This window comes from Mytilus californianus, unplaced genomic scaffold (assembly GCF_021869535.1).
Source record: "Mytilus californianus isolate M0D057914Y unplaced genomic scaffold, xbMytCali1.0.p SCAF_11, whole genome shotgun sequence".
NCBI classification, from domain to species: Eukaryota; Metazoa; Mollusca; class Bivalvia; order Mytilida; family Mytilidae; genus Mytilus; species Mytilus californianus.
The window spans coordinates 30449735-30476689 of NW_026262593.1; the positions used below are offsets into that span (position 1 = coordinate 30449735).

At 31.4% G+C, this 26955-nt stretch overlaps 1 protein-coding gene across 1 annotated transcript; it reads right to left on the bottom strand.

The window, feature by feature from the left end:
- Positions 1-10731: 10731 nt before the first annotated feature.
- LOC127719871 (dolichyl-diphosphooligosaccharide--protein glycosyltransferase 48 kDa subunit-like) lies at positions 10732-26223 on the bottom strand. Its single transcript, XM_052226217.1, has 11 exons — positions 26040-26223; positions 23401-23511; positions 22730-22816; positions 21709-21812; positions 19090-19184; positions 18258-18351; positions 14718-14863; positions 13973-14120; positions 13054-13174; positions 12391-12497; positions 10732-11127 (listed from the first exon to the last, which is right to left on the bottom strand). Exons 1-11 carry the CDS (start codon positions 26182-26184, stop codon positions 10972-10974), a joined length of 1314 nt encoding a protein of 437 aa, XP_052082177.1. The 5' UTR covers positions 26185-26223; the 3' UTR covers positions 10732-10971.
- Positions 26224-26955: the final 732 nt, after the last annotated feature.

The following is a 26955-nucleotide window of genomic DNA, read 5'->3' on the forward strand; positions in this document are numbered from 1 at the left end:
TATGAAGAAAACATACACGTATTCAATAATAATAAGTCTAGCAGACTATTTCCCTTGAAAAGTATTCAATGACTGATTTTGGCAGTAAAATAACAATTTTTTTTCATCATTTAATAGATATATCATTTAAATTAAATTCTAGATTATATATTTAACTACTAAAAATGTTTGTTCATAAATCTGCATATTCTGGTCAAAGACAAAAATAATTTCTGCATATTGAATAATTCAATTAATTTGATTATAAATTGAAATGAAGTGGACACAGTAGTAAAAACTAACCAGTTCACATGAAACCACATGCAGTGGCTTTATATACATTGTGACTTTGTTATAAATTGTATATATTTTATATGTATTTTATTGTTTATTTATTAAACTTGTTATATTTTCGTTTATCCTGCAACTATTGTACAAATAGCAGGTATACAAATACATATTTGCTTATGCAACTTTAACTAACTTGTATAAATTTTTGAAATTCTCTTATCCTTTTTTAATGTTCTTTATCACCAATGCAAAAAAGGGGGGACTATATAATTTTCTTTGGATGAAATATTTATTTTCAGTACTGTTGAACAGGGATGATTTATTTTGTGTGGGTTTGCCACATGAAAATTAATTTTCAAATTTTTGCACAATTATATCTAGATACTCATTTTCATCCTGTTAAGATTATTAATCTTAAGTATAAATGCCTGGCTAGCCTTTTCTTTAAAAAAAACGTTCTGTCCTTGAAATATGAGTTCTTCATTTAGAATCTTCAACTACTAGCCACATCTTGTAAAATATAATGGATTTTCAATACCAAAATTGTCGCTCAATGTTGTTGAATAGTGTTTTGTATTCTTTTCACTGTTTGTAATGAAAATATCTTTAAAGTCTAAAATGTAATGTAATGACAGAATACCATTGAATGAGTATGATTTATCACCAAACAATTTCTTGTCTATTTAATATTTTATTCCTGATATTTATAGATTATCTATGGTTTCAGGAATGAGAGGGTAATTCTCGGATGCAATTTCATTGAAGGGGTTAGGCGCCAACTCCTGAGATGAATTGTAGCCTAGAAACCCACTCTCGTTTCTAAAGCTGTTAGATGATCTGCAATTACTAGGAATAAAATATCAAGTTGACAGAAATTTTCAAAGGATCATAACTTTTAGTTAATCACTATTTTCCAAGGCAATGTTAATGACATAAGCTTATGATACATGTATCTTCATTCTCAATCTATTCAACTGAGAAAACACCTTATCAGTCAAGTAGCTTGAGATGGAAAACGATCCAACAAATTCAAAGGAAAATTTAAAATAATAGCGATAAGTAACAATTACATTACATTTTATACAATAAATATGTGATATTTTGTATTAAAGATATATTTTCTTAACTGTTTTTAATTATTATTATCATGATTATGTTGTTTTTCATATACAAAGTATTATGGTAGAAAATGTGATGAGAGAAGGATTATTGATAAGTATTGCTTTAAAATAATACAAACTTCAACATTAGATCGATCGAGATTTATACAAAAAAAAAGATGGACAAAAACTAATGAGACAGTATAAATCAACAATACCAACCTGAATCATATCTAGAGGTGAACATAACCCTCACACCAATAGAATATTTTGAATTAGAAGTGAGGTTATGCTTAGCACAACAATGTGTGCATTCTTGTTTTACTGTGACTTTGACTATAGGTGTTGTCCTTTACCTATACCTATTGATCACCAAGATTGAAAAATTGACTACAATTGGGACATTTGAATTGACCAGTTGGTGGATGACCTTGATACTGTCCCATCACATGACCTGATTAAATATCACTGTTGTTGTGTTGTTGAGATAGTCATATAAAAACTTCAAAAACTACCGGTAAGTGATAAGCAGGCTTCAGAGCTTCAAATTGTATCTTGTTTAACATTACATGCAAACAGTTTAAAAAAATATGGTGTGACTGAAGAAAGTATGGCTATATACCTTAACCGATCAGTTTCTAATGTTCTGATATTTGTGAAAATGCCAATTTAAAAAAGTGATTTCCCTATGTGTTTTTTTTAGAATCCTTATTCAAATTTACAGTGTTTTTGCATCAACATAAATATATTTCAGCAGGCTAGTGGCCATTCAATTTGCCAAAAAAAAAAATAAACCACTAAATTTATAATGGCAACAGAGATTTTTTATGTAAATGTAATTTCATGTTTAGAACTGCCCATTCAGAAGAAAAATGTATAATTTGTTTTTCTTGCAGGGTATTTAATTGTTATCTTATCTTATGTTGCATTTCATTATGTTTCTTTATTGCTTTCATAGCCAAATGGATTTCTTTTTAATTGTTGAAAACTCTTGATCTCTTGACTATTTTCTAATGGGAGATAACTCAAAACTTTTTTCTAATGGGAGATAACTCAAAAACATTTTGAAGACTCAAATCAGCTATTTCGTAGTGCATTTCTTTTAGACAATAAATTCAAATTTTGAAAAATGGCTCTTGCTCTATCTCTAAAAGATTTTTACAATGTAGTGTACTAATTTTGGGAATAATTATAAGTATAGAAAAGTTTAATAGCTCCTTACTCAAAATATGAACAGTTCTTTGTTAAGGGGGTCTATAATTCAGTATGACAGCTTCAAAAACTAGAGGCTCTAAAGAGCCTGTGTCGCTCACCTTGGTCTATGTGCATATTAAACAAAGGACACAGATGGATTCATGACAAAATTGTGTTTTGGTGATGGTGATGTGTTTGTAGATCTTACTTTACTGAACATTCTTGCTCCTTACTATTATCTCTATCTATAATGAACTTGGCCCAGTAGTTACAGTGGAAAATATTTTGCAAAAATTTACAAAAATTTACAAAATTTATGAAAATTGTAAAAAATTGACTATAAAGGGCAATAACTCATTAAGGGGTCAATGGACAATTTTGGTCATGTTGACTTATTTGTAGATCTTACTTTGCTGTACATTATTGTTGTTTACAGTTTATCTCTATCTATAATAATATTCAAGATAATAACCAAAAGCTGCAAAATTTTCTTAAAATTACCAATTCAAGGGCAGCAACCCAACAACGTGTTGCCTGATTGGTCTGAAAATTTCAGGGCAGATAGATCTTGACCTAATGAACAATTTTATCCTGTCAGATTTGCTCTCAATGCTTTGGTTTTAGAGATATTAGCCAAAAACTGCTTTTTACCCTATGTACTATTTTTTAGCCATGTCGGCCATCTTGGTTTGCGGGCGGGGTCATCGGACACATTTTTTAAACTAGATACCCTAATGATGATTGTGGACAAGTTTGTTTAAATTTGTCTTAGTAGTTTCAGAGGAGAAGATTTTTGTAAAAGATTACAAAAATTTACGAAAAATGGTTAAAAATTGACTATAAAGGGCAATAACTCCTCAAGGGGTCAACTGACCATTTTGGTCAAGTTGACTTATTTGTAGATCTTACTTTGCTGAACATTATTGCTGTTTACAGTTTATCTCTATCTATAATAATATTCAAGATAATAACCAAAAACGGCAAAATTTCCTTAAAATTACCAATTCAGGGGCAGCAACCCAACAACGGGTTGTCTGATTCATCTGAAAATTTCAGGGCAGATAGATGTTGACCTGATAAACAATTTTACCCCATGTCAGATTTGCTCTAAATGCTTTGGTTTCAGAGATATAAGCCAAAATCTACATTTTACCCCTATGTTCTATTTTTAGCCATGGCGGTCATCTTGGTTGGTTGGCCGGGTCACCGGACACATTTTTTAAAATAAATATATACTTGAATGATGATTGTGTTTAAGTTTGGGTGCATTTGGCCCAGTAGTTTGAGAGGAGAAGATTTTTGTAAAAGTTTACGGACGCAAAGTGATGAGAAAAGCTCACTTGACCTTTCAGGTCAGGTGAGCTAAAAATAAACCACTTAATTTATAACGGCAACAGAGATTTTTATGTAAATGTAATTTCATGTTTAGAACTGCCCATTCAGAAGAAAAATGTATAATTTGTTTTTCTTGCAGGGTATTTAATTGTTATCTTATCTTATGTTGCATTTCATTATGTTTCTTTATTGCTTTCATAGCCAAATGGATTTCTTTTAAATTGTTGAAAACTTTTTATCTCCGACTATTTTCTAATGGGAGATAACTCAAAATCATTTTTAAGACTCAAATCAGCTATTTCGTAGTGCATTTCTTTTAGACAATCAAATTTTGAAAAATGGCTCTTGCTCTATCTCTAAAAGATTTTTACAATGTAGTGTACTAATTTGGGGAATAATAATATTATAAGTATAGAAAAGTTTAATAGCTCTAACTCAAAACATGTTCTTTGTTAAGGGGGTCTATAATTCAGTCTGACAGCTTCAGACATGCAAATTTTTTACCTGTTTTAACCAAATCACTACTTTACCTAATAATTCATCACCCCAATTTTTTTTAACATTTAATTTCAACTCCCTAATATTTCATGCATAAAATATAAAGAAATAAATCTGGAAAAGGAATAAAAAAAATTTGCAAGTTATACATGTACACTGTCCACATTAAGTACTCTATTTGTAGACAACACATATCAAAGGTATCAGTGTCCTCGGACCATTTTGATTATTACATAAATTTTCAAAATAATCGGAACAAATGTATGCATATATTTTACTTATATTTTCACTAGATTTGAATATATCCATGGTATTTACTTTTTATTGCATTTTGCATGGTAAATATCCCATTTAAACAGGTGCAACATTTTTATATTAGACTGATAATTTTGTAATGTTGACTTAATTCCAACATCACATCCATAACCAAAGAAACATGTAGGATAAACTGATTTCTTTTTCGTGCATTTTATTTTTGAAAGGAAATAATTCTTTATTACTGGTATATAACATAAATTCCCTTGAAAAGAATTATAAAACAAATTACCTTGAGTGACCACATATTTTTATGCACAATAAACCAATACATGTACCAGTACATTTAAAAAAAAAACCTGCAAGCTATACTCCATAATTTTCATTTTCAATTTTACATTCACATGTTGAAAAAGTGGCAGTAATACATGAAAAAATATATGACATATCCAAAGCATGCTGAAAGGTTAGGTTACAGTAAGGTAACAGTAAGGTTACAGCAAGGAAAAACAGTTTAGGTAGCTAAATTGTATTGTCAGTTTTACAATCTGGTTGATCAAAAAATATAGGTAAAGGGCAACACCTATACTATAGTCAAGTCACAGTAAGTTAAATTTGGAAGTTATTTACACATGATTTAAATAAATGAATAAAAGGAGATACGATACAGCAAATATAAGTAGTCCTGTCTATAATAAACTATGGTCTGGATTAACATCACCAATGGGTAGTTGTCAAGAAATCAAAGCTGCTAAATGTTAGAAAAACAAAGAATATGAAGTATCAATCCGACATAAAATCAGTACATGCACAGCAAAAAGCAAAAGAAGATCACTTTTATTGCTGTTCTTTGTCTCCAAGTCGCAGTGATCCCTTCAACACGTTTTACATATTTAAAACAAAATAGGTATTTAGGTATCATGAAAGGTAAAGGACAACATTTGAGCCTGAAATTGGATTTAATTTGGTTGGTCAAGGATTTTTATGCCCACACGACAAAATTTCAGGGGGCATATTAATTTACCCCTGTCTGTCCGTTTGTCCGTCTGTCCCTTCGTCTGTATTAGGATACATTGTTTGTCCGGCTATCTCCTCCTACAGTTTTGAAGGTACATCTTTAATATTTTGTAGGATGTTCATACACATAATGAAGGTGTGCATGGTCACAGGATTTTGATTTCTTTTAAATATTCTGAAAATGACAGGTAGTTGGACTTAGGTCATTTGTTTGGTACAAGCTTCATAAAGAGATCATGGTTTGTCCAGCTTTCTCCTCCTACAGTTTTGGAGATACAGCTTTAATATTTTGTAGGATGTTCATACACATAATGAAGGTGTGCATGGTCACAGGATTTTGATTTCTTTTAAATATTATGAAAATGACAGGTAGTTCATGGTATGTCCGGCTATCTCCTCCTACAGTTACATCATCATACATAGTAATTTATATGGTCAGGCGGGGGAATCATTTGTGTCTTACAGACAGCATAACAAATTCCAAGTTGTATGCCAACATCACTGTTTGTCAAATCTAAAATATGTGGAACTATACTCATAATTCAGAGCAGAAAAGGAGGGGGGGGGGGGGGGGGGGGGGGTGGGCATATCACTTGGCTGTCCATTAAAACCTTTTTCAAATACACATCTCTTTAACCACTCCTCTAATTGGAACCAAAAGGAGCCTTCATTATCACTTTGTAAGTTTGCTTATCACATGAACACATCCTAAATGACGAAAAAATAAGCAGATTACAAAAACATTAATAGTCTGAAAAATTCTTTAGTGGACCAATCTCAATCAAAAATTTTATAAATTATAGAGATCAGCTATGAGATATATATATAGATTCAGATAATTGAGTTCCTACTGAAGGTTAGTGGTTCTCTCTGGGCACTCTGGCTTCCTCCACCAATAAAAACTGACCGCCACAAAATACCACAATAGTGTTGAAAGTGGTGTTAAACACCAATCAATCAATCAATCAGATAATTGAGTGTAATTTGTGAAATCTTTCATGTACATGACATGAAGAGGTATATAGGTCATTCTCTCTTGGTGCATCTCTTCCATTTACAATGAAGCTACATATGTTTATGCCCTACCTAGCATTGCAGGAGGGGCAGTATGTTTTCTGGTCTGTGTTTGTCCGTCTCATATTGGGTTAAAGTTTTTGTTGAAGAGACACCTTTGAAGTTGTGGTCACATCAACTTGAATCCTACCACACATGTTCATAATGACGTGAACTTTTAAAAGTTAATGCAGAACAGTTTTGATTTAATGGTTCCCTTAACATAGAAATGTGATAATGTGAAACCAGTACATCAACATTTGTTTACCATGAAGTTGTGGTCACATAAAATTGAAACTTGGTACACATTATAAATATAAGATGTGGTGTGATTGCCAATGAGACAACTCTCCACCAGATAGAATATGACATAGAAGATAATGTCACACAGTACCCAAATTTCACTTCTTTAGCAAAAATAGCAGCGCAAATCTGACAAGTTCTCGTTGAGACCAAACAATTTGTGTTTTCATAATTTGACATTATAGGTTGCACTTTGTAAATACAGCTGTTTCACATACCACGCCTCTTTTGGGGAGATATATAATATTCATAGATAATTAATTTTGTTTACGTATTGGTTCCCAGATATGATCTCTATGTTTCATCTCGTAGAGACATAACTTGGGAATGTTACCAGTAAATATACATATGCATAGCGGTCAAATTGAAATCTGTGGAAAACCTAAAGTCAAGGTAGGGGTAGTACAGAATTTTAGTGTAAGTTTAAACTCTTAGAAGTTCAGGGCATATAAACGTTGAAAATATGCCGCACAGCCCTATATTTTGACCTTTGAAAAAAATAGTGCATATGAACTTTCCATTCTAGGATATAATTTTTTTCAAAACTTCATAGTAAAAGTGGTACAGTTTTAGACGTAAAAGGAGTTCCAATGGGAAATTACATTGTCGATATTTACAGAAATGCAACCTTATATTGGGTGAAAAAAGAGAACATGTAGAATTTCACCAAATCTAGTTTATTTTCAGAGTTTTAATGAAATTAACTCAAATATAAAGTTATATAAATATTTCATGAAGATTGAGAAATCCTTGGACTTTACTATGATGACTTAGCATAAATTCAGTTTAAAATAAGCATAGTTTACCTAAGGCCCTGTATGCAAAGTTAATTCATAATATATGCTCATTTGTAATTAAAAGTGTTTAGCGTTGCTTATATTTACTCTTCATAGTCATTAAAATCATAGATACTTGATGAATATTGTTGTTGTGGTGTTTTCGTCCTGTCGAAAACCCAAACGTAAGCCGTAACACTTGAATGCGGTTTCTTGTGACTGCGGCATAAAAAAATACAAGCTAGAGAAACAAAAATACCTCAATAAAACTAAAAATAGTATGTTCTATTCTAAAAATATACTAAATATTCCATATTCAGAGAAACAGCAGAATTATTTTGCAAATTTGAGGCCCCAGGGGCAAAAAACAGACAAATCCCTAACCCCTGGGTCATTAAACTGATAATTTAGCCTGTAAAGGCTATGATTTTATTATTATAAAGGTCTTCTGTATAGAAAACAATAACTGCTTTGAATTTATGCAAAAAACAGATTCCAACAGTCAGTTCAATAAAACTTTTAGTGAATTCATATAACAGACTGGTAACTTCATACATACAGTTTTTGCAAATATGGCTTTGTTTAAAAACTTCTTGTCATATTTTAGCCAAATTATGTTAGATATATAGTAAGAGATAGTATTATTGTGACAAGAATTCTTAACTGACCATTTGAGGCAGAAATTGTGATCTTTTAAAGATAAATAGGCATACAGTAAGATGTGGACTGGAGACAGAAGCAATGTTAGATACTTTATATAATCTTGAATGTTGTAATAAATAAATACTAAACTTTACATCTATAGTATACTGAAATGATTTCAATTTGTTATCAGTATAGTTTCAAACAGGTTCTAGCCATTTCATGTCAGCAAACATGCACATAGGGTAAGCTGACAATAATTAAAGTCTTATTTTCAAATTCTTTAAAAAATTGAAACAGGGGTGGGGGTATAAAATGTACTGTAAAAGAAAAGTTAGAGCAAATGCAGTGATTTCTTTTAGGCTATGATTCTGATAAATAACTATGGTTGTGAGAAAAAGTGTTTTTCAAGAGTTTTCTATTTAAATAAATGTTAGTATATATACACGTCTTTTAACATTGGTAAATATATGTAGTTATACACAAAATGTTCATAGTTTATATCAACAGATGTAGTATTCCCTGGAGAAAGTAAACTCTACAAAAATTCATCTTTTAAAAATGAGCAAATAGAATGTTACAAGCATTCATTTCTTTAAAAAAAAAGGGTAACCATGGACTAATATCAATTTGTTCTAAATATTGGAAGAAATAAAACAAAACATCTGTTATTCAATTTTTAAGGATGATAATTTAAACATGAATGCAATTTGGGTACTCATAACAGAGTCATGGATCGTTTGGTGGTCGGTTCAAGTCAATTTTTCTATTATTCAAAATTAAAATTGATTAAACTGTATAGTAAATAAGGATTCAATTACAAAATAAACACAGAATGGAAACTTTTGTCTGAATCATAAATAAGTGTAGGTGAAAAAACTGTCAAAATAGGTGCAATTTGTGTACCCCACGTTAGCAACTAGTATAGGTCAACATACAGCTTTAACAATAAGCAAAGTATCTAAATCGCAGAGCAATTTTTTCTTAATTATATGCCAAATTATAGTTGTATCTATGTTGCTATTACAACATAGTTATGTTGTTAATACAACAATTTTTTTTTCAATGTGGTCTAAACCTGCTTCCATACATTAGAAATACCATATCTCATTATTTGTGTATTATAGAATCCTGACATTTGAATTTTCATTGAAGAAACAATGCATTGTTTAGCTTTACTGCTCTCCTTGTAAAAAGGTAATCATTTGCCTCTTAGACCAACTCTTATATTTAACTTTGCTCCATGTTAGTTTGCACTTTTCACTATTTTCTGCCTAACATTTTCCACGACATTCTATCATTCATAAACTATTTTCTTCCAAACGTTTCGGAGGATTGATGTTCCAACTACATTGATCCCTATTTATTTCTGGCTTCATGTGATGGTAGTCAAATTTACATTATATCCTTATTCCATCTTATCATGTCATCTGTATATTGACCAATTATCCTTTGTTTTCAAACAACATTTTATGGGATTTTCATCACAAATACATATAACCAAACCTTTTCCTTTCAAATGAACAAGTTGAACTTTATTAATCAATTTAAGTAATAGTTGGTTTTGTATAAACAAATTTGAATTTTATGTGAACAATAAATCTTGAACTGTTAAGTAACAAGATTCAAAACTTAGGGGGGTAGATTCTCACATTTTACAAGACTCAACAAACATGGAATCATAATTATCAGCATAACAATTGGATTGTTTTCTCATTGCAACATCTCCTTATTTATACCAATCACAAAAACTTAACCCACATCATTGTTGATACACAGAAAGCAAAACTAAGACTCCTCTTAACGTAATTAAAACAAAAATTTAACCTTAACTTAACACCTATCAAAGAAAAAAACAGTCGGAAGTTGTTTTGGATTGCATTCTTCAATGTATATTTATTTCTATCCCATTTATTTTGCAAACTTGAGTAAAACATTGAAAATGGAAACCTTTCAGGAAATTAATATGGGATTTTTTAACAAGTTCCCCTATTGCAAAAATTGTCCTTCATTTCTGATTTATCTGATTATCAAACTAATCGGAGAGTTTGTCAGAAACTTAAGGCAATAGCACAGCAACAACAAACTGAAGACAAGACAGGATGAAAACTTTGTTGCGTCATATATATCAAAGTCGAAGATTCAGACATGCCTAAATAAAGGAAGTAAATACCTAATAGAATACTGGTAGTCAAGAATCTTCAACTTTGACCCAAGATGCCAAAAATGGGTAATGAAATTGCTACATCCACTCTAGTCTGGCATATAACACTAATACATAATATAAATTATTTTAGTGGAAATTTTATTTCAATAAATGTGTACAAAAGTCTTCTTATCTTAATGTCAAAAGTCAAATGTTCCAAAAAAATTAAAGAAATAAACATAAAAAGTAAATGTGACATATTCTTATGCAGTAAAACAATATGTTCTACATAGATGTGAAATATACTTGAACATAAGTAAACATAAACTGTATCTGATAAAAGTATAAACCTAAAAATTTGGTGAACTACTAAAACTGTTCGTTATTCCTTCTTTTCTTTTGGTTCGTCTTTAAAATGTAAGAAGACTATACTAAACAGGACTACTCCAGCCATCATAGAGAAGGCACTAGCATAGTATGGGAATGCTGAATAGATAAATCTCTCATACTGTGTATGTTCTAATGGTCTCACAGATACCTGTAATAAAAAAGAACTTAATATTAGCTGGAATTAAGACTTGTGTATGCAAAAACAGTATAATATATATTTTTTGACAGGATTGTACCACCTTTAAATGGTTAGTGTTTGGAATAACCAGCTGGATAAAATTAGGTATGAAACCTGACCAGTTTAACACTTAACAAGCTTATTAATCATGCTCAGGTTCTCAGAAATTTCTATTATAAACCTTCCAAAGACATAAAAGGGATGAAGAAAAATAAAAGTAATAATAAAAAGATTTTTCATTCATAACTACAATCATAGGTATATCATTAATGTTTTAATGTCAATTTCTATAAGTACTTGTGATATTTATACCACTAGAAAAATATAAAGATTACATGGTCTAGTTCTTACATAAAATAATACGTATAATGTTTAATTTTTATTTTCTAATTGTTTTCCATTGATTCAAATATCTATTTTTTTTATTTTTATTTTTTTTTCTTCTATTCATTCTTCAAAACACAATTGTATGCATTTTTTTTCCTTATAAGATAAATATATCCAAGAACTTGTAAAAAATTGATGAGAAATTATTTTTCATGTGTGTGAATATGGCTTTGTGTAATATTCCAAGAATTCTTTGACAAAACAGACTTCCATAAGTGATTTTCTCTTATGGTTGTAGCCTGTTATCTATTTCTCGCATGAATATATATTTCTCGTATCACACTGCACGGAGTGTGATACTAAAAAGTGATACGAAAATCTGGGTTAATTTGATTGGCTTATCCAGCATCACAAGATGATATTACGGCATTTCCATTGGTTATTCCTTAGGTCAATGGTGACTTTCAAAGGTTAAGACGATGTACATTTTGTTCATGGCAACGGACATTGTGATTTCTTCAATAATATACAAAACACTCACACATTTCACCTGACAATCTTCTTTTTGGCAAATTTCATTACATTCTGAAGCGTACAAAAAGTCTTTAAAATGTCTGATGTTAAAGTTTGACACTGGAAAAAGACATATGTCATACTGGAATGTGCAAAAGACTAGATCAACATTCACAGAATTTTTAATTCTACACATTGAGTGTGTTGACCATAAGAGAAATAGGTTTAACAACTTGTGAAAATCGGATATCACTTGATACCAACTCTCGTTATTTAATTTAAATATTAATATATTATATTGAAATTAAATAACTCGAGTTGATATCAAGCGATATCCCATTCTCACTCATTATGAAACCTATAATTATCATTGACACTAAATTAACCTCTCACCTGAGTTGTACTAAACAGATGTGTGTAACCTATCCTGTTGTAGTCCACTCTGAACTGGTACACACCATACACATCCGGTAACTTAAAGATAGTTGAAAATTTTCCATCTGAGAAAAGAATAAGATTTTGTTATATAACAAAAATAATGAATAAATGACACTATTTCCATATGTCTTCTCCAGATATATTTCTATTTCAAGAAGAAATCTATCTGGGAATCTCCATGCTTCTTTACTCTTCCTTTCCCATTCCACAGTCAACATGATCAATTGTAAAATTTAAAACTTACTCTATGCATACCTCAATCTATTTTATTTCATGATTGTCTAGGCTTAATTTCAGCTAAAGTTCTCATTACATAAAAATATACATCTATATTTTTTTAATCACCTCAAATATTTGACAAGATTATGTGTCAATAGGACACTCAGTCCCGCTTACACTATCACTTTTTACATGTTCAGTGAACTCTGAGAAATTTTGGTCAAATCCCTAAATTGGCAAACATACAAATGTGTCAAACAGCCCCCTTTCTTAGTTTCAAGTTGATGTGAACATAAACTAGCTTTAACCAAAACAAAAGGGGAAATAACTCTTGCTCATATTGTGTCAGTTGAAACCTATCTATAAAAGATGGGACGTAAAAACCTTGAATATACTTACTTTTGGGTTGCAGAGTGGTTCTTACAAATGGGTCAATTCTGACAAATTCCAGTTGTACATCATTGGCAGTGAATGGAACCCATTTTCCTCCTTTCAATTCATCAATCACAACTGAATAAGACTGAAATAAAAAAAAATCTATTGTAAAAAATTGAAAATATGTTATTTAATTTTATATTAGCTACATGATGTATACCTTGTCCAATGTTGTTACCATTTCATATGCAAATGTACATCTGAACCAATACAACTTAGTCACATGAACATAGTACAATTCATCGATCTTATCAGAAATGTCTAGTTCTGTTTAACCCTTTTTAATTAATAAACCATGTGCCTGTCCCAAGTCAGGAGCCTGTAATACAGTGGTTGTCGTTTGTTGCTGTGTTACATATTTGTTTTTCGTTCATTTTTTAGTACATTAATTAGGCTGTTAGTTTGCTCGTTTGAATTGTTTTACATTTGTGATTTCGGGGCCTTTTATATCTGACTATGTGATATGGGCTTTGCTCATTGTTGAAGGCCGTACAGTGACCTATAGCTGTTAATTTCTGTGTCATTTGGTCTTTTGTGGAGAGTTGTCTCATTGGCAATCATACCACATCTTCTTTTTTATAAATAAAACTAAGTTGTAATCTTAAGACTTTAACACATGAAAGATGTTGTATTTTTGTATAAAACCTTCAAGAAAAATTTGTACACAATAAGTTTGCTTTACATATTCACTCTTCAAAGTAACAATAATATGTCCATCTGATACATTCCCCTCTCACACTATCATATTTTCATGTACAGTTAACTGTTTAAAAACTGGACACACTCCATGAGAATATATTGGTTGGAATAAAATACTGAATGACTTAATTCTCTCTTTTTAAATTTTCAATAACTTCTTTCAGGTAAAACAACTCAAACTTACCACTTCTTCAAAGACTGTGTAATACTGAGGTGGAGCACTCTCCCCTTTCTTCAAGTGTTTTACAGCTCCGACTCTAAGAACTCCTTTCTCTCTAAAAACCCAGTCAGCCAGGTTAAATGCCAACTGTTCATTACCAGATTTATCAAATCTAAAAAGAACAAAATATAATCCATGACATATTTAACAAAATAAATCATCTTTTTATGTAAATTTCATTTTAATTATTAAAATATTTAAAAAATTTCAAGAAATCCAGCAGATTTGACCAGTTATTTAACAGAAATTCAAGATTATTCCATGATAATGGTTCATAAATTTAACGAGAATACATGCTGTTGTGAATTTCTAACCATGGATAAACAATTAAACTTATTATCATATCATTCTTTTTAGAGGTCTGTAAATGACCCAGATTTTTATCACAGTACTAGACTGCCACAACCACAAATATTTTGACCAATGTCCAAGTACAGAATATTTCGGTTACATATATTTAAAACTATACACATTGACCATGTTAAATATTGAACAGATTCAAATTTTGTAAATTCCAAAACATCACATGGATTCAAGTTTGATGGATATTTTCGTGATTGTCATTCTTTGAAACAGGTAAGCTGTAAATTGCCAAAAAATGCATGCAATAGAACCATAAACAAAAAAAAGACTTTTACCTTATTCTGAACCATTCATTTAACTAGAAAAAGGAAACAGTAGATGTAACGTGTTTTGAAACTAGTCTTACTTCTGTTTGCCAATGGCATTCTGTACTGGAGATGTAAATAACTCATCACTGAAGAATTCAAGGGATCCAACAAACACCACTCGGGCATTGTTTCTGGCCTGTAATGCTGCAACAAGGAGGGTGTTCTTTCCAACTGCATGGGGATACTGTCAAATAAATGAACACATATGTTAAGTTGTTTTCTAATTTCAAATCAATTTTGTAATCCAGAAATACTGCAAAGCAAAAAATAACATTATCTACTTCTTGTATTCGTATCACTGTGGTATTAAACTGAAATCTGGATTAATTAGAAATTTTTAAGATGTTTCTATTATGGGAATATCTTTGTGAGTTTTTTAAGCTGTATATCAAGTATTATGCACATAAAAAATCCCATTAATATGTTTCATCAAATTCTAGCTGGAGTTCCAGTATAAATTGTCCAAAGTTTAGTAGTCAAAACCAGATCCAGTTTCAGACAGCTGGAAACTGTATTTCTTGAATTTTACAAATGGATAATAAAATGCTTCGCTGGGGCGCAGCTTGATACGACCGCAGAGGTCGAACCCTGAACAGTTGGGGCAAGTATGGACACAACATTCAAGCTTGATACAGCTCTGAATTTGGATTGTTATTAAATATTTGACACAGCATAGGTTTCTGACACAGAAAGAATGTGGTCTAAGAACTTGAATTTTTTTAATTTACCTATTATGGTCCAATGTCCAAAATCAAAATACATGGTTAGATTCAGCATATCAAAGAACCCCATATATTCAATTTTTGTTAAAATCAAACAAAGTTTAATTTTGGACCCCAACTTGGACAAACTTGAAAACTGGGCCCATAATCAAAAATCCAAACACATGTTTAGATTCAGCATATCAAAGAACCCCAAGAATTCAATTTTTGCTAAAATCAAACTAAGTTTAATTTTGGACCCTTTGGACCTTAATGTAGACCAATTTAAAAAACGGGACTTAAAATAAAAAATCTAAATACACAGTTAGATTTGGAATATCAAAGAACCCCAATAATTCAATTTTTGATGAAATCAAACAAAGTTTAATTTTGGACCCTTTTGACCTCAATATGAACCAATTTGATAGCAGGGCCCACAAATAAAAAATCTAAATTCATGGTTAGATTCAGCATATCAAAGAACCCCATATATTCAATTTTTGTTGAAATCAAAAAAAGTTTAATTTTGGACCCCAACTTGGACCAACTTGAAAACTGGGCCCATAATCAAAAATCTAAACACATGTTTAGATTCAGCATATCAAAGAACCCCAAGAATTCAATTTTTGTTAAAATCAAACTAAGTTTAATTTTGGACCCTTTGGACCTCAATGAAGACCAATTTAAAAAACGGGACCCAAATTAAAAATCTAAAAACACGGTTAGATTTGGCATATCAAAGAACCCAAATAATTCAATTTTCGATGAAATCAAACAAAGTTTAATTTTGGACCCTTTTGACCTCAATATGAACCAATTTGATAGCGGGGCCTACAAATAAAAAATCTAAATACATGGTTAGATTCAGCATATCAAAGAACCTCATATATTCAATTTTTGTTGAAATCAATCAAAGTTTAATTTTGGACCCCAATTTGGACCAACTTGAAAACTGGGCCCATAATCAAAAATCTAAATACATGTTTAGATTCAGCATATCAAAGAACCCCATATATTCAATTTTTGTTGAAATCAAACAAAGTTTAAATACTGGACCCTATCTTGGACCAACTTGAAAACTGGGCCCATAATCAAAAATCTAAACACATGTTTAGATTCAGCAAATCAAAGAACCCCAAGAATTCAATTTTTGTCAAAATCAAACTAAGTTTAATTTTTGACCCTTTGGACCTCAATGTAGACCAATTTAAAAAACAGGACCCAAAATTAAAAACCTAAATACACGGTTAGATTTGGAATATCAAAGAACCCCAATAATTCAATTTTAGATGAAATCAAACAAAGTTTAATTTTGGACCCTTTTGACCTCAATATGAACCAATTAGATAACGGGGTCCACAAATAAAAAATCTAAATACATGGTTAGATTCAGCATATCAAAGAACCCCATATATTCAATTTTTGTTGAAATCAAACAAAGTTTAATTTTGGACCCCAATTTGGACCAACTTGAAAACTGGGCCAAAAATCAAAAATCTAAATACATGTTTAGATTCAGCATATCAAAGAACCTCATATATTCAATTTTTGCTAAAATCAAACAAAGTTTAATTTTGGACCCTTTGGACATTAATGTAGACCAATTTGAAAACTGGACCCAAAATTAAAAATCTAAATACACTGTTAGATTCGGCATAACAAATAAATAAATGTGATCAAAGATTTTACAAATCTAATGCGCCATACTGTACAATTAAAGATTACTTCTTGAAATTTTTCAATATTTGAAATTTGAAAAAAAAATAATATTTGAAGAATAATTCTTTTTAATTTCTGAAATCTGAAATGAGAAAAAATTGGCCCCCACAATTTCTTTTTATCCCCCCCCCCCCTTTTTCCCCCAAAAAAATTCTTTCCCTCAAGATATGGTCATAATCTCAATTCAAATTTCCAATGGAGTTGGCAACCATAATTACCCATTTAAATTTACCATAGTGCTAACTTAATCTATTTTATAATAGAATTAATAAAAATATAGTGTCAAATCTTTCATATGGATTTTTTTGTAAAAAAAAAAGATGAAAACATTTGCAGATATTTTTACTGGTCTTCCTTTATAAATATGCATTTCTTTAAACATAATTTAAAAGCAGTGTAAGGGAAGTAACCAAAACGTTGTATTTGGATTACCTCCCTTACACTGTTTTAGATTATCTTTATTGTTCATTAACCATTACTTTATACATAATTTAAAAGCAGTGTAAGGGAGATAATTTCAATGATGTATTTGATTTATCTCCCTTACACTGCTTTAAATTATGTTTTGTACTAAAGTATTTGTCCATTAACCAGGACAACCTTGTTTTTCCCCCTTTTTTGCCCCTAATTCCTAAACCGTTTGAGCCATAACCCCCCAAAGCAAATCCTAACCATCCCTTTGTGGTATGGAAACTTGTAGTATAATTTCAGAGAGATCCATACACCGTTCCACAGTTATTGTCTGGAAACTAGAAAATGCTCATTTTTGGCCCCTTTTTGGCCCCTAATTCCTTAACTGTTGGTACCATAACCCCCAAAATCAATCCCAACCTGCCTTTTGTGGTATTTAACCTTATGGTCAAATTTCAAAAAGATCCATTCACTTAAACTAAAGTTAGAGTGCGAAAACCAATATGTATTCGGACGACGACGCCGGCGACGACGACGCCAACGTCATACCAATATACGACCACAAAATTTTTTTGCGGTCGTATAAACAATTGAGTAAGTCTACCTCCTGTTTCTATAAACAGGAGTATATTGTACTTTTATTTCAATGTGTTATTTGAACTGATTGCAGTTCAGTGAAATCCTATCTATTTGACCTTCGTGAGGAACATCCTATACATGAATTCCTCTACAGTACTGTTTACTTACATCATCTATCTTAGTATCAGGATTGAAAGAGTAGGCTGTAGAGGAGGCATGTAGTACATTCATTACTAAAGGATTCTCCTGGTCAGCTACCATTCTACAATGAAACAAGACATGAAGTATTTAAAATACTAATTTAATCTCTCAGAAATCAATGTTGCTCTGCTTTTATGGCTAAAAACAGAAGTGTGTGAAGGGTTTCCCCAACTGACCCAAATTTAGCTTCAACTCTTAGGCAAAACATTTTTCACCAACAAATAAAATTTGAACATTGAAAAGTTGCAAAAGGTCAACATCCAGGAAAGGAAATATATATAGTTAAGCAACCCCACTAGGTCAAGATACAATATGTTTTGGCTTGTAACCAAATAAAAGACATACTGACTAGTGACACCTATGTATCAACCCTATATTATCATGAAGGTAAACCTTAACCACATTATTAGTTAACTATTCTCAGTAAACGATTTCATCATTATAACTGGGTTCATGTGAATAGAAGATGTGTGGTACCCATCATTATAACAGCAACTGAATGTCTTCCAAATGTCAACACATAGTGTTTTAATCTTACACAATTGCTTTTGTGTATCAGTTACGTTTACCCTTAGAACTATTTTGTACTTTGAAAAGATCGATAGTGTGTCAAAATTTCACTGAAAAAAGCATGTTTCACATTTCATCATGCCCAGGCCTCATTTGGACTCTGGTGGATAGTTATCTCATAGACAATCACTCCATCTTCTTATTTTATGTACATATATAAATTCATTATCATCAAAATATTCTTTAATTGTCATACCTTACATAGCAAGTTTTATAAATTAATACCTACCCAACTCCCCTGAACAGGAAAGGTGAGGAAATTTTGCTTCCAACCACCATTGGTGCATCCAACAAGTTCTTTGGTTCAGCAACTATCAAGGTGTGCTGAAAAAAATAAAAGAGTTGCATCCCCTGTTAACATACTATTCAACATTTGATTAAGTCAGTCAGGGGTACAACTTATACAAGTTTTTTTTTCATTTACTTGAAGAAGAAAATAATAAAATACTTGTATAAGTAAATTTGTTATATTCATAATTTTCTTATAAGGTTTGAATATAATCTCCCTTTAATTTTCTCAAAAAATTTACTTGTATAAGTATTTTTTTTTACACTCCCTAAAATTCTCAAGTTTTGGGATGTAAAAACATGCCGTAAACAATTTTTCTCGTGTAAGCTCATAATTTTTTATTAGAGTTCAATGTTTCATCTCATTAATCCAACAGAGAAACTAATTGGGCAAAGATCTCAAGTAATTGTGCAAGGCCTTCAAAAATTGCCACCTGGAGGCTTGTAAATGAGAAGATAACAGACAATTGACATTTTAATTGTCCATGAAATTACACTTAAGTGATCAGTAAAGACATCTGCAAAGACCAGACAATAAAAAAATTCTATTAGAGCAAAGAAGTCTTGAGAATTTCAAGAAAAGAAGATAGTATGACTTTTTTACTTGTACAAGTAAAAAATCTGAATGTCTAAGGGACATAACTTAGCCATTAAAATAATTTACCTATACAAGTAAATAAAATACACTTGTATAGGTATCTTACAAATTTACTTATATAAGTATATTAATATTTACTTCTTCAAGTAAATAATAAAATGCTCCGCTGGGGCGCAGCTTGATACGACCGCAGAGGTCGAACCCTGAACAGTTGGGGCAAGTATGGACACAACATTCAAGCTTGATACAGCACTGAATTTGGATTGTAATTAAATATTTGACACAGCATAGGTTTCTGACACAGAATGAAAGTGGTCTAAGAACTTAAAAAATTTAAATTTACCTATTCAAACCATATCATTATTATTTGCTTTTATATATAAATCAGAAATAACCAATTTAAAATGGAAAATTCTAAAGAAAAAAAATTCCCCCCCCCAAATTTTTTGAACCCCCTTATGATTCATCACCCCCAAACTCAATCCCAGCCTTCCCTTTGTGGTATGGTACCTTGCAGTACAATTTCAGAGAGATCCATACACTTGAACACAAGTTATTGTCTGGAAACTAGAAAAATGCTTGTTTTTTGGCCCCAAATTCCTAAACGTTAAGGGCAATTACCCCCAAACTCAAACCCAGCTTTCCCTTTGTGATACGGAACCTTGCTGTACAATTTCATAAAGATCCATACACTTACACACAAGTTATTGTCCTGAAACTAGAAAAATGCTTGTTTTTTTGCCCTTTTATGGCCCCTAATTCCTAAAATTTTGAGGGAATTACCCCCAAACTCAATCCTAGCCTTCCCTTTGTGGTATGGTACCTTGCAGTACAATTTCAGAGAGATCCATACACTTGAACACAAGTTATTGTCTGGAAACTAGAAAAATGCTTATTTTTGGCCCCTTTGTGGCCCCTTCTTCCTAAGCTTTTTGGTCACTTTCCTCCAAACTCAATTCCAGCTTTCCCTTTCTGATATGGAACCTTGTAGTGCAATTTCATAAAGATCCATACTCTTACACACAAGTTATTGTCATGAAACTAGAAAAATGCTTGTTTTTTGCCCCTTTTTGGCCCCTAATTCCTAAAATTTGGAGGCAATTACCCCCAAAATCAATCCCAGCATTCCCTTTGTGATATGGAACCTTGTGATACAATGTCAGAGAGATCCATACACTAACACACAAGTTATTGTCATGAAACTAGAAAAATACTTGTTTTTTGCCCCTTTTTGGCCCCTAATTCCTAAAATTTGGAGGCAATTACCCTCAAAATCAATCCCAGCATTCCCTTTGTGACATGGAACCTTGTGGTACAATGTCAGAGAGATCCATACACTTACACACAAGTTATGTCTGGAAGTTACAAAAATGCTTATTTTTGGCCCCTAATTCCTTAACTGTTGGTACCATAACCCCCAAAATCAATCCCCACCTTCCTTTTGTGGTATTGAGCCTTAAAGTAAAATTTCATTGAGATCCATTCACTTAAACTAAAGTTAGAGTGCGAAAACTAAAGTGTCTTCGGACGACGCCGCCGCCGCCAACGTCAAACCAATATACGACCATGCGGTCGTATAAAAATTACTTGTACAAGTTGTACCCCTGACTGTAAGTCTCTTATGAAAAAATTGAAATTTTCAGAGATTTAAAGGTAAGTTCAATTTATAGGATAATAACTCATTTGTATTCTAACATTTGAAAATGTGAATTTTTGATGTTACTGTTACAAACCCAGTTCATCTAGCAACTAGTGATTATATATTTTTGTGACATTCAGAATAATTTTTACGTTCATAAAGCTTACAATACTGAAGTCAAGACTGAAAGATAATGCGTTCCCGAGCATAACTACATTTATTTTCAAACATGCAACCAAATATAAAAGAACAGCAGGCATTAGATCCAAAGCGCATGAAAAAGGCTGATGGCATTCTTTTTATAAGATTTTTGCATGACCTACTTTTCCTTGATCAGCCATGTCATAATTAAGGTGATCAATCACAGCTGTCTTCTCCTCATCTAATTCTACACCACATTCTGTAGCCAATTCTCTGATGGTGTCCCCTAAACAAAATCGTATTAATATAGCAACAAAGCGACATAAAATTGTGTAAAAATATATAATTTAAATTATAATTTATTTATGAAGAGATGCAACTTCAAGAATCCTAGTCCCTTTAGTAGATTTGTTTGAGCCCACATTTTGTTTGAAGTGGTCCCAAAAATAATTCAAAAGAAAAAAAGCACTTTCATAATAGGTTGTGAGAATGCCATTGTATTTGTGTATACTTAAAATTGGAACTTGTAGGTTTGGTCCATGTCCTCCTAAGGGCCTTATGGTATCATGATGCTATCTGAATGGATTGCATTATAAAAGTATACTTAATGTGGTGCATTAATTTTAGGGAAACAGTGACATTTCAAATCCCAATATGCTATTTGAAAATACTAAGGATTAACTTTGTCCATGTTTCCCTTAAGAACCAACGAAAAAGACAAAAATGCAAAGGATTCCTCCTTTTCTATTATCCAGGTGCATATCATGTTATGTATGAAATATTATTATGGTTAGATGAGAATCAAACAATCAAGCTGGCAATGTTTATTATCATTCAGACATATTGTAAGTTTTCAATGTCTGACCAGTATGAGTTTTAATTTTCTGAAGTTAGGTATCTATATCAGATGGTGTGACGTCAAAATACTATGAGCACTCTTTTCTATTATGTCGTAAACCCCAAACACCAACATTATTTTCTAAATTAGTAACTCTGTTTATATCAAAGATATTAGGTATTCCGCTTAATTTGTAACTTCAAAGTTATACAAATGCAGGTTAAACAATGATAAAACAATATGTTTTCCTTCCTTGAAGTGGTGACATATAAAGAGAAATGGATATTGACAAATTCTATCCTTAAATTATACTCTTAGTGAATATACATGAAGTTTATAATACTTCAAATACTTAAAATACTTACCAACTTGAGAACTAGCAGCAACAAGAACATTACCCCCTCCATCTATAAAACTGGTGATAGCCTCTACATTTACAGAACCTCCAAATTCTAAAGTAAAGAAAATCATTTTTCAAAATCTTTCTTATAAGGTAGTCTATACAACACTTTTGATTGGTCATTTACCAACATGACCAACTACAATGTACTCTGCCTTTTACAAGATTGGACATCTACAGAAGGAGTGCTCTTTTGTCAATATAGTGAACAGATTTTGAGGGTGCACAGACTAAAAGAACATTTACAAAATTTTTATAGGTTTTGGCTGATATATTAAACAAAAAACAAAAAAAAAAGGATGATGTACATGTATGTTGTTTTTAGTTTCATTTCTATGGTTTTTACTTGTTTATACACTTTTATTTTGATATGGCCGATGTACAACACTGCCTCTTCTGGGGCCCAAATTTGCAGTAAAGACTTTTATATTGTTTATCTCTGTAGCTGTGTTTTGATTGTTTATTATGTCTGTTCTATGATTACATTTTTGTTTGTTTGTTTGTTTGGTTCATAGTAGTTTTAAAAGGGAAGAACAACATTTAGCTCAAGACACTATGCAATTGTTCTTTCTTTCAATTCTTTCATGTATACATTTGCACATGTGTAAAGTTTATGATTTGGTTAAATATGTATACCTTCAACTGATGGTGAAAACAAGATGAGATTGTCATACAAGAATTCTCCATATTTCACCAAAGCCAGGGAAGCATCATCAGCTGTCTTGAAGGTCAAATCATATCCTTTCTCTGAAAAAAAAAAGAATTTTTTGTTTTATTTCTATCCTTATATACATATATATATATATATAATCAGAAAGCTTAATAGATGAAATTCTGATGGCACCAGTTTTCGTCATTTACCCAATATTCACAATTTATAATAGATTGCAATATGTATAAATACAAATAAGAAAAGATATGTCTTACAACATGGATGGAATAAAAGGTGATAGATAACAAGATAATACATTGAGCATGTTTAGTATTTAAGCAAGAGATTAACTACTATAAATGTGTAAAATTAAATAATTTTAATTTTGCACATACACTGTACATGATGTAATTAACCCAAGCACACATTATGCCCAAAGAATACTAAAAATATAATTTATATACATAGTTTTTATAAACAAGTCTAAATATACTGAACAAGATATGATTGTTATTTAAAATGTAAGGATGATAAAGTCCTCATCATAACCATCCCTCTGATTATTTGATAATTAGTTATCATATCATGTATGTCTGAATTATTAAATATACTAGTCACTATATGGGACTTAACCTGGGACCATAATATATAGACAGGACTTCACTGACATTCACCATTCAGACCATATTTCATTGTTTGGTCATTGCTATAAATAAGTTACAGGATCATAGATGTGTAAAAACTTGAATCTAGTACACTTATAAGTCAGTCCTTAGTAAAAAAAAGGTTACTCATGTTTTTCAACAATTTAATAATTGATTTCATTTTTCGCAAGGGTCTACTTTTTTATCCAGGAATGACATTGTTTATTTTCTATTCTCGGTTATCAAAAATTTGGATAGTAAGACTTGCGATACAAATCCTTGATAATGCATATGCTTATGTTAAGAACATCATTCAATGCAGTGGCCGATACAACTATGGCCGAGGCAAAAATAGCCTCATGTAGATGGACAAACACAGGGTGATATGTGAACACTGCAAACAAAAAGAAGATGTACAACACTATCTATATTCTGATGCCAGAGACAAATTATTTCATCAAATTTACTTCATAACAGTTCAAATTCTAACAGATTTAGGCAATTTATTAGCAATCAATCTGTCAAATGCAGAAAATATCATTCAAGTATTAGCCGAGTACATACAGGAAACGAACCGTTTTAGTGGATAATTCAATACACATTCTTTTTCATTTTTTTCTTTATACCAATTCAATTACCTGATTATACAATGTTTTTAATTTTTAGTTTTTTTTTAGTAAAATTTGTTCTTAATTATTATTTTTTAAAAGCGCCACCTACAATATTTAAGTACAAAGGAGAAACTACATTAGTAATTATATCTTTAATCTGTACAAAATTGAATGTTTCCTTATGTTTTAAGGTGTATATAGTTGCTACAATTTTACCCTATGGGTAGTGCTCCACAATTAATGGAGGAATATACAAGAAACTGAACTGAACTGATTATAATTTTACAAGAGATGATAATTTACATAAGAGATTACCCTGTCATCAAGACAAATATTGAAGATTGAAGATTGCAATACAATATCACTGTTTGGGTTGGCCCTCGATGAATACTTGTCAAACTTGCATATGTGTATAGTGAGGGAGTGACAATATCGTCAAATTACGGGTCATGGGATTAGTCCAAATAATTATGACGTCTTGAAAGGCTATTATATATTTTTTTCTTTGAGGCCTACATAGACGTCATAACGCCGAACTCATATTTTCAGTTGGACTTTGAGAGGGAATTTACTGCTTTATTAAAACGTTTAGCTGATTTCTCCTTATGATGCTGATTTCTCCTTTTAGGAGTATAAAATATATTTATGAACAAAACTTGGTAAAATTTGATGGACCTGAATTTCCGGGTAATATAAAACAAAGGTTCCGGGTCTGTCAAATTTTACCGAGTTTGGTGCAGAAATTTATATTTTGTACTCTCCTAAAAAGAACATGAGAAATCAGATAAACGTTTTAAAAAAACACTAGATAATCGTCCGCCTCAGATGAAATTGTAACTTATTTTATTATTACTGTAGGGATTTATTGGAAATATTTTGCACAAACAAACACATAAAAGGTAAGAGATTTTATATATGCAAAAATTGTTAGCCTTCAATGAAAATTTTATAGCTAAATTGGGTCTCAAAGTTGAGAGCAAAATGTGCTCTCAAAGTACAACCGAAAATGGTGGCTTCAGCATTATGACGTCACAGGAAGGTCACAAAGCAAAAATTTAAAATAGCCTTCCAAGACGTCATAATTATTTGGACTAGTCATGGGATATAAATCTCTCGTTTTTCAAGCAAATGACGAAATGTAACCGGAGAGCACGATTCTTCTTACAAAATCATCTTCATCTCCACCGGGACTCTAACCCGGGACCTCTGTGTTACAAAGAAGCTCGTATACCGACGGAGCAAAAGAAGTATTTCCTTAGCTCAACCGCTTACGGCTCAGACTAAGTATCTACCACATTTACAAAGGGAAGCAATCCCGTCACACAAAAATTATAGAATTTCATTTTCAACGAGTAATTAATTTCTAACCTCGCAGTGTTCTGAAGAATATAGAATGTGTTTCGCGTAATGACCAGTTGTCAACCAGTACAAGTGTTTTCTTTCCAGCAAATACTAAAGAGCTGGAAATAACTGCAATCACCAAGAGACCGGCGACTTTTTTGTAACCTTCCATTTTGCCGACGTGGATTTACCTGGTACCCGATTAGCTACTCTATACGATACATAGGAAAATGAAGGATTAAACCCAGTTTATTACTGGTTTCCGCAATCTGACAAATACCAGTAAAAATAATTTGACCAAACCCCAACATCCTACTTTATATAATATTAACCAACAACGTTCCGACTAGGGATAAAATTCATGACAAAAAAATCGGAATTCAGAATTTAACTAGAAAATTCAGGATCAGGAATAATTTCTCTTAGAAAACGAGTTTAGTTAAAATATGTCCGTTTGCAAAATGTGTTTATTTTGAAGGTAAATGAGTCTAATGAAAACAAAATGATTGCCTTTGCACTTTGCTAAACAGTTTGTCTCATTGGCAAGCATTCCATATCTCCTTATCCTCCGTTTGCAAAATGTGTTTATTTTTAAGGTAAAATGAGTCTAATCACGGAAAACAAAATGATTACCCGGCTTTGCACCTTACTAAACAGTTTGGGTTTTGTCAACGTAAATTGTTTTGTTATAAATTAGGCCGTTTCATATTTTTCATGTATATGCCTTTGACAGTTGATTACACGGTATTGGTTTTTCTCATTGTTGAAGCCCATACGATTGCGTGTATAATTGTTTATATCCACTTCATTTGAACTTTGGTGAATAGTTGTCTCATTGGCAATCATACCATATCTCCTTATTTTTATATCAGTAGAGACATATTTTCAAACACTGAATAAAAAAACAAAAGGGAAGAAAATGGTGTTCTAAGCGATCCGAGGA